General features: G+C 59.3%; 1 protein-coding gene across 3 annotated transcripts in view; it reads left to right on the forward strand.

The window, feature by feature from the left end:
* Positions 1–8167, forward strand: part of ADGRL1 (adhesion G protein-coupled receptor L1) — a 42688-nt gene extending 34521 nt beyond the window's left edge. For 2 of the 3 annotated variants that reach the window (XM_045811944.2, XM_045811946.2), the window contains exons 11-23: positions 251–373; positions 896–1110; positions 1404–1574; positions 2027–2236; positions 2332–2552; positions 2750–2816; positions 3242–3333; positions 3870–4038; positions 5216–5344; positions 5533–5629; positions 5724–5852; positions 6028–6045; positions 6480–8167. In XM_045811944.2, the coding sequence (XP_045667900.1) occupies positions 251–373; positions 896–1110; positions 1404–1574; positions 2027–2236; positions 2332–2552; positions 2750–2816; positions 3242–3333; positions 3870–4038; positions 5216–5344; positions 5533–5629; positions 5724–5852; positions 6028–6045; positions 6480–7222 (2384 nt within the window). In that variant the 3' untranslated portion in view covers positions 7223–8167. The remainder of the gene's footprint in view (positions 1–250; positions 374–895; positions 1111–1403; positions 1575–2026; positions 2237–2331; positions 2553–2749; positions 2817–3241; positions 3334–3869; positions 4039–5215; positions 5345–5532; positions 5630–5723; positions 5853–6027; positions 6046–6479) is intronic. The other variant, XM_087867216.1, reaches the window with a different exon arrangement.
* The last annotated feature ends 1117 nt before the right edge of the window (positions 8168–9284 follow it).

Consider the following 9284-nt stretch of genomic DNA (forward strand, 5'->3'; position numbering starts at 1 on the left):
AGGGAGCGAGTGAGCAAGCATGTGCATGAGTGGGAGGAAAGGGAGAGAATCTCAAGCAGACTCCGTGATGAGCGTGGAGCCCGATGCAGGGCTCAGTCTCGCAACCCTGAGATCATGATCTGGTGCAAATCTTGAACTGTGGGGCCTGCCAACTAGGGACACCCTAGCCTTGGGCCTCTTGCCATAGCTGGGCCCCTGGACTGGGGACAGACACCAACCACATCTGCCCTGCTGTCCCCTGTCCCCACAGTTCTGGAGGTGACAGTCCTAAACACAGAGGGCCAAGTGCAGGAGCTGGTGTTCCCCCAGGAATACCCAAGCGAGAACTCCATCCAGCTGTCCGCCAATACCATCAAGCAGAACAGCCGCAACGGTCAGTGCCCAAGCCCTGGGCTGGCATCCCTGCCTCACGAAGAGCATCACATCTTACATTGCATCGGGTTGAAGAATCCGAGAGAAGGGTGGGACTCATAACAACACACAGAGTTGTTCTCCATTCAAGCAAGCAGTACATTTCAGGGGATTTGTGGGGTCCCCCCAAAGCCCCAGAGCACAGGACACTTTGTAGTTTGCAGGGTTCACTCCTGTGCAGTGGCACTCGAATCTCCTAGCACAGGGAGGTCTATCCCGTTTGAGACTAAGGCTCGGAGAGGTTGGGGATTTGCCTGAGGTCACACAGCAAGTGAGGTGGGGGCTGGGGACACAGTCCCTATGTGTCCTGGCATACTGCCTTGCCATTTGGAACTGCCTACAACTGATTGATGGTACATGGCAGGGCTCCCCAAGCCCCCCTCACCTGGGCCACAGCCTGGCTTCAGAGGTCCCAGTGGCCAGTGTGGCTGAAGGTGTGCTCGCTCAGGACTGATGGCACACCCCGCCGTGCCTGTCCCCCCAGGTGTGGTCAAAGTTGTCTTCATCCTCTACAACAACCTGGGCCTCTTCTTGTCCACCGAGAATGCCACGGTGAAGCTAGCGGGTGAAGCGGGTTCCGGTGGCCCAGGTGGCGCCTCCCTGGTGGTGAACTCCCAGGTCATCGCAGCGTCCATCAACAAGGAGTCCAGTCGTGTCTTTCTCATGGACCCTGTCATCTTCACCGTGGCCCACCTGGAGGTGACTGAGGCGTCCCCACCCCCCCTGGGGGTCCCACCATCTTCCGTGTCCCCAGGCTGTATATTCTCCCCACTGTGCGTTCACCCACCCCAAGAGCAAGTTACGACCCCTCCCTGGGGCACCAGCCCCCCAACTCCCACCGCAACAGCTTGGGCCATTTGCCCCCAGAGATCCCAGACTGTCACCTGGAGCCCCAGGCACTTTTCTCATGCTTGTCACCATCCCCATAGCTGGGTGTGGGGGCTGGAACGGGACTCCCTGGATCTGACTGCCCGGCCACCACCACACAACAGGCCAAGAACCACTTCAATGCTAACTGCTCCTTCTGGAACTACTCGGAGCGTTCCATGCTGGGCTACTGGTCAACCCAGGGCTGCCGCCTGGTGGAGTCCAACAAGACCCATACCACGTGTGCCTGCAGCCACCTCACCAACTTTGCCGTGCTAATGGCTCACCGCGAGATCGTAAGCTGGCCGGCGCTCCGCTCCTCTGGGCAGGCCCATTTGCTGGCCTGGCTTTGCATGGCATCCTAGAGAGCGCTGCATGGGCAGTGCCAGGGAAGACCAGCTTCGTGGGCATGGGGGGGTGGCACCAGTCTTGCCCGGGGCAGGAGGCCACATGTCTGGTTCTTTCTGGTCATGGTCCCAACCTTCTCCCAAGGCACTCTGGAGAAGCAAGTTGGTGTCACCTTTGTCATCTCTCCTCAAGTTTCCCAGAGCATGAGGACGTGAGCGTGCCACCTACAGAAGGGCGGGGGCCAGCAAGCTGGCCAGGGGGCAGAAGGCCAGACGGGCAGCACTGGTGGTGCTCACGGCCTGTGGCCTTGTCCGCCACCGGCACCTGGCTGAGCCCAGGGTGAGCCTGGCCAAGCTGCAAGGTCAGAAGTGCTAAGCGAATCCGTGCTCCTGTCCCCCAGTACCAGGGCCGCATCAATGAGCTGCTGCTGTCGGTCATCACCTGGGTGGGCATCGTGATCTCCCTCGTCTGCCTGGCCATCTGTATCTCCACCTTCTGCTTCTTGCGGGGGTTGCAGACCGACCGCAACACCATCCACAAGAACCTGTGCATCAACCTCTTTCTGGCCGAGCTGCTCTTCCTGGTCGGGATAGACAAGACTCAGTATGAGGTGGGCCGGGGGTCGGGGGCAGAGGCAGGTGGGAGGAGAGCCAGCGCTGGCACAGGAAGCCCCTCACCTGTGGTACCCCTCCCTGCTGCCCCCAGATCGCTTGCCCCATCTTCGCCGGCTTGCTGCACTACTTCTTCCTGGCCGCCTTCTCCTGGCTGTGCCTGGAGGGCGTGCACCTCTACCTGCTGCTGGTGGAAGTGTTTGAGAGCGAGTACTCCCGCACCAAGTACTACTACCTGGGCGGCTACTGCTTCCCGGCCCTGGTGGTAGGCATCGCGGCGGCCATCGACTACCGCAGCTATGGCACCGAGAAGGCGTGAGTGTCCCTCCTCTCATCCACCGGGGTCTCTCCTGCCTGGCTCTGCTCAGCAGAATCCCTGGGGCCAGGACCCTCAGGGCAGTGGCCTTCCTGCTCCCGAGATCTAAGGCCACAATCTGCGGAATCCCCGGGGGCCAGGATGGGAGGGAAGGGCAGTCCCGCTTCTGTCTACCCCAGCCCCACTTCCTTTACAGCTGCTGGCTCCGAGTTGACAATTACTTCATCTGGAGCTTCATTGGACCTGTCTCTTTTGTTATCGTGGTAAGTGGGAAGGTGGTACCCCCAGTGCTACGTCTCCGTCCTTCACGCAAACTAGCCTGGACCCTCGCCCCCACTTTCCCCAAGCCCTGAAAGGGCTGGTTTGAAAACCGTCGAAATTGAGCAGCCAGCTAAGAGGACAAGAACAGAGCGGGTCTGTAAAGCTCCGGCACCAAAGCCCATCCATCCAGGAACTGTGGTTTGAGCCCCTGCCTTGTGTCAGGCTGTGGGCCCTGTCCTCCCACCACCAGGAGCCACATTAACACAGTTGTTACCGGTCAGCGGGCACCTGAGGGCAGGTACATCTGCAGAGGAAGCCCCGAGGAAGGGGGCGTTGAGGTGGAGACTTGGCCAGGAGTTTGCACTGGGAGGTGGAGGGACCCCAAAGGACCCCCCAGACTAGCCCTTCCCCTTGTCCCACCCCCCAGGTGAATTTGGTGTTCCTCATGGTGACCCTGCACAAGATGATCCGGAGCTCATCCGTGCTCAAACCCGACTCCAGTCGCCTGGACAACATTAAGTGAGGACCCCTTCCCCACTTCCCCCTGCCGGCTCCGTACCAGGCCTGGTCTCTCCCAACGCTCCCTGAAATGTGATTTTACCACAAGATGTGATTTTAAGGACAAACATGGTGTTTTATTGTGCTTGTTGTATAGTTACTTAACAAGTATTAGAAAACATGGCATTAAGACATCCAGTCTGTGCTTTTGGGGACATAACTTCTTAGGGCAAGGGCAAGTTGAAAAGGTAAGTCCAATTCAAGGCAACTTAAAGAGAAATTGGCAGCAAAAGATAGTTGAAGGGTCTGGAAATATGGCCTAAGGCTGAAGGCAAATGACTGACCTTTGCAAAACCCCAAACCCCAACCTCAGGCCCAGGCTGGGTGGAAGTACCAGTGTGTAAGCAATGCCCGCCTCCCCTCCCCCAGAAGGCCTACTCACCCCAGGTGGGCCTGTGCAGCTAGCATCCAGACCTGCCTGAAGAGGGACACCGAGCAGCCAGCGGGGGAGGTTTCTCCACTGGCAAGGACGTTGACATTCCTGTCCCCTCCCCCAGATCCTGGGCCCTGGGGGCCATCGCACTGCTCTTCCTGCTGGGCCTCACCTGGGCGTTCGGCCTGCTCTTCATCAATAAGGAGTCAGTGGTCATGGCCTATCTCTTCACCACCTTCAACGCCTTCCAGGGGGTCTTCATCTTTGTGTTTCACTGCGCCTTACAGAAGAAGGTGAGGTCAGGGAAGGGGTCCAAGTGCCTGCCTTCTGCAGTGGGACCTGTGCGTGCTGTGAGGGGAGCATGGGCTTGGGGTCAGTGAGGATTTAGGCAGGGGTAAAGAGGGTTCTGGAACAGAGCAAGATATGGCAACCTGGGGGAGCGAGAGAGGATGGATTTGGGGAGTTGGGAGAGCACAGGGCAGGGTTGTGGTAATAGAGGACCAACCCCCCACCCACCCACCTACGATGTGGGGGCACGAATCAGGTGTGTGGATGGGAGAGGACTGAGTACCACCCAGACAGAAGGTTTCTATTCAGTAGTTACAAGATAAACTGTAAATTCTGTGGTAATAAAGTTTCCTTTCCAACATGCTTACAGGAGCCCCCAGGCTCACAGATTCCTGCCCTGCCCTCCCTTCCCTTCCTCCCCTCCAGCCATTCTTTCCTCTGCTTTCTCTCAAACACCTGGAGAGGGGACATCTGGGTGGCTCATTCAGTTAAGCGTCTTCTTTCAGCTCAGGTCATGATTCCAGGGTCCTGGGATCGAGTCCTGCCTCAGGCTCCTTGCTTAGCGGGGAGCCTGCTTCTCTCTCTGCCTCTCCCCTGCTTGTGTGCTCTCTCTGATAAATAAAATCTTGGAAAAAAAACACCACCACCACCTAGACAGGACCCTCCTCAGGGCTTGTTTCCGTTACTCCCCAGATATCTATAAGGCCTGCTCCCCTGTTTCCTTCAGATCTTTGCTGGGATGTTTCCTCAGTGAGACTTCCCCTGGTCTATTTGAATTCACAAACCCCCACCACATCCCCCAACCCACCAGCACTGCCTGACCCCCTTCCTGGCTATATTGGTCTGCGTAGCGCCCAGCAGCATCAGACATCCTACAGTGTGCTGTTGTTTGCACGTACATATGTCTCGGTCTACCAAAATATTAGCTCTTGGAGGTAGGGCTGTGTGAATGATTTGTTCTGTACCATCCCTAGGGCCTAAGCTATGCCTGGAACATAGCAGATGCTCATTAAAGATCTGTTGAGTGAATGAATGAGAAACTCAGTGGAAGTAGAGAAAGGAGGATGAGCCTGAGCAGGGAGAGTGCCTGCCTAACTGGCTGGTTGCTGGGGGACAGGAGACAACGAGGTTTCTGAGGCTTGCAGGGGCACCCACTGCCAGCTGCGTGTCCCCCTCCCCCAGGTGCACAAGGAGTACAGCAAGTGCCTGCGTCACTCCTACTGCTGCATCCGCTCCCCACCCGGGGGCGCTCACGGCTCACTCAAGACCTCAGCCATGCGGAGCAACACCCGCTACTACACAGGGACCCAGGTACCTGGGCAGGGGCCAGGGCTCCAGGCAGGGCTCCCTGGGGCTGAGTATTGGACCCAAGGGCCCAAGAGGCAGGGCAGCGCTCAGCCCAGGTCCCTGGTGGTGCTCAGCAGGCGACTGGCCTCAGAAAGATCCTGGAGGATGGGTAGCCTGGGGGTAAGGGGCTCACATCCAGGCTGTGTCCCCAGAGCCGAATCCGGAGGATGTGGAATGACACCGTGAGGAAACAGACGGAGTCCTCCTTCATGGCAGGCGACATCAACAGCACCCCCACCCTGAACCGAGGTGAGACTGCGCGTCCCTTGCCCTTGACTCTATCCCTCAAGATTCCTGGACCAGTGTCTCTGGGCCACCTTGTGACCTCTGATGTTCTGGACAGGTACCATGGGGAACCACCTGCTGACCAACCCCGTGTTGCAGCCCCGTGGGGGCACCAGCCCCTATAACACCCTCATCGCCGAGTCGGTGGGCTTTAATCCCTCCTCACCCCCTGTCTTCAACTCCCCAGGTGAGAGCACTCTGGTATAGGAAGAGGGTGACAGCCCCGGTCAGGAGTGTGGTGGGGTCTGCATCCCGAGGGTCTCTGCTTGGGGTATCCTAGTGCTTCCTGAATTGGAGCCTGGGCTTGACTTTCCAAGCATACTCTCACCTTCTCTCTTTTCCCTCCTGGCCGGCATCTACAGGGAGCTACCGGGAACCCAGTAAGTGTGACTTGCCTGGTAACGTTTCCGAGGCCAGGAGGGGAATGTGATAGTGGCATCCTGGGATGACTTCAATCAGGGAGGAGAATTCGGGTGCCCCCCCAGACCCCACACACATACAGCCGGAGGGGGTTATGTTTGGCCCATAGGTAGGCAACGAAGGTGGTGATGGTCAGAGCACAGGAAATGCAACTGGTCACTAGGGCTCTTCACACTGCTGAGATTCTGAGCCTCCAGGTGGGAGGAGACCTAGAGGGAACTGGTCCCCACCCCTGTTCCTCCAACTTGCTGCTGGGCTGGTGTCCCCACTACCAGTGAGGAAGAATGGGAATAGGAGATCCCAGCCCCGGGGAAAGCAGGCACCCCCTCTCCCATGTGCCCACAGCCCCGTCACTGCCCGCCCTTCTCCTGAGCTGGCCCCTTTTTGCCTGCAGAGCACCCTCTGGGAGGCCGGGAAGCCTGCGGCATGGACACACTGCCCCTCAACGGCAACTTCAACAACAGTTACTCCTTGCGAAGCGGGGATTTCCCTCCAGGGGACGGGGCCTCTGAGCCACCCCGAGGCCGGAACCTGGCCGATGCTGCTGCCTTCGAGAAGATGATCATCTCAGAGCTGGTACACAACAACCTGCGGGGCGGCAGCAGCGGGGCCAAGGGCCCCCCACCACCCGAACCCCCCGTGCCACCTGTGCCAGGGGGTGGTGGCGAGGAAGAAGCAGGCGGGCCCGGGGGTGCTGACCGGGCAGAGATCGAACTTCTCTACAAGGCCCTGGAGGAGCCGCTGCTGCTGCCCCGGGCCCAGTCGGTGCTGTACCAGAGCGATCTGGATGAGTCGGAGAGCTGCACTGCGGAGGATGGGGCCACCAGCCGGCCCCTATCCTCCCCTCCGGGTCGGGACTCCCTCTACGCCAGTGGGGCCAACCTGCGGGACTCGCCCTCCTACCCGGACAGCAGCCCCGAGGGGCCCAGTGAGGCCCTGCCCCCACCCCCGCCTGCACCCCCCGGTCCCCCTGAAATCTACTACACCTCGCGCCCACCGGCCCTGGTGGCCCGGAACCCCCTGCAGGGCTACTACCAGGTGCGGCGGCCCAGCCACGAGGGCTACCTGGCGGCCCCGGGCCTCGAGGGGCCAGGGCCCGATGGGGATGGGCAGATGCAGCTGGTCACCAGTCTCTGAGGGACCTCATGGACCAGGGGCTGGTGGCCCAGGCCAGGGAGGGAACCCTGGGTGGGGCTCCGGTGGGAGAGGGAGACTCATGGAGGCAGTGGCTGGTGGGCCACTCTCTCCAGGTGCCCTTCAGCCGTGGGCCCTCTAGGCCCCTCAGGAGCTCTGCCATGGGGGCTTGTGGTGCAGGGTTCACAGACAGGGTTTCCTACCAGCCACATGCACCAGCTCGATTTGGGGGAAGTGCAGTAAGGAGGAGCCAAGAGGTCCCCAAGGGAGTAAGGAAGGAGAAATTGGATGGGTGCAGCCCACTCTTTACTTCCCCGTGTCCCCTACCTTTCTTCCCCCTAGAGGGAAATGAGGGCTTTGGGTTCCCTGGGCCAAGGGCCCTGCTGAATGGAACCTGTCAGCTGCTCCTCTCTCTGCAGCCAAAAATGCTGCCAGCTGCACCAGGAAGGAGCAGTGGGAGCAGACAGACAGACAGGTTCCACCTACACTACAGTTCCCTACTCCTGGAGACTGGGGCCTCTCTGGCCCGAGAGAAAGCCCCAGGGGCAAGAGGAATGGGCAGTTGTGGCTGCTGGTTTAAAGGTGGAACTTTCTCTGAAGCTCCTTCCCTCTGCTCTTCGTCCTTGCCTCCCCAGCAAGCCTGCCCATCAGCCTCCTCAAGTGCACCCAGTGACCCCCTCCCTTGGGGTGACTCCTGATGAAGCACAACTCCCCGCAGGGCCCCCAGCCCACAGGGGTGGCCATATTTGGGCAGTTCCCAGTCCTGTGGGCTCGGCTATCTGGGGAGCAGATTTTGGGTCTGGATCTCCCTGGGGAGTGGGTCCTGGGCTTGGATCTTTCCCTAGGGGGCCATCTTACCCCTTCCTCTCTCCTCCTCCTCCCCCATTGCTGTAAATATTTCAACGAAACGGAAAAGAAAAAAAAAAGACAAAAAAAAAGAAAAGAAAATCTCATCACTTGAAGCCACCGGGAGCCTGTGGCCCAGCCAGCCCGGGGCTTTCTCCGGAGCAGAGTGGCGCCGCCGGGCCCTGGCAGCCAGGACTTCTCCGTGTATGTGTGCATCCCCAGCCGGGGTGGGCGGGCCGCCAGAGCAGCTTTTTACAATCCAGAGACAGAAAACAAAATTTAGAAGCAACAGCGAAACAAAGAACCTGTTTCCTTCCCGGCACCGTTTCTGTCGCCTCTTTCCCTGCTCCACCTGTTCCCTGGCATCAGTCAGCCCTCCTGGGGCGTGTACCTCACTGCCTGCCCCAGGACCGGGGCCTGTCTCCCCCTCCCCTCCCCACTGGCCCGGGGAAGGCACCCTCACACCCAAAGATGCTTTTGCCAAGATGGCTGCGCTGTCCCTTTGAGTTCCTGCTTCTTGTATATTGCTTCTGGGACTCGGCTGAGGAGGAAGGGACTGACTTCCCACCTAGAGTGGGTGATGGGGGGAAAAAAGGGAAGGCAGCAGGTAGTAGGTGTGACAGGGAGGCTGGGAGTGATGCAGTTGTCTTCTTGGAGGGAGGGGGGCCCCAAAGGTGAGAGATCATCTTCCCTACCCTATACCCTTCTGTGGGGGAGGCAAAGCCAGGTACCAGGGCCTGCAGTCAGGACACCCCTGTACCAGGCACTCTACCCCAAACCTTAGACTCCGGAAGCTCTGGGCTGGGGATGTCTCCTGAGTACCTCTTCCAGCACCCTCCTCCAGCCGCTCACCCTGGCCTTCCCACCCTGCCCCCCAACTCTTTGAGAGTAGGGTAGTCCCATCACCACAGCAGCCCAGCCCTGTCATTGCCATTCTCCCAGGGGTGGCCCTCCACCTCTACTCTGACCCCTTCTTGTCTCTTTTGTCCCTCCCTCTTTTCTCACAAGTGCCATGAGTTTTCAAACATCTTCGGGTCTCAGCCTGCTGCTGCCATAAACTTCTTTGGGTTAAGGGGGGGGGGGCTCTAGGGAGGAACTGGGGGAAAGGGACAGGTAGGTAGCTGGAGGAACCCTTTTTGCTGCTAGAAAGTCCCTCCCTTCTGGAGAGCTGGGGCTGGCTTGTCCCCATCAGTTAGGGGAGAAGGGGTCAGACCAAAGA

Source organism: Ursus americanus, chromosome 14 (assembly GCF_024610735.1).
Source record: "Ursus americanus isolate L20-20 chromosome 14, mUrsAme1.1.p, whole genome shotgun sequence".
In the NCBI taxonomy this organism is placed as follows: domain Eukaryota; kingdom Metazoa; phylum Chordata; class Mammalia; order Carnivora; family Ursidae; genus Ursus; species Ursus americanus.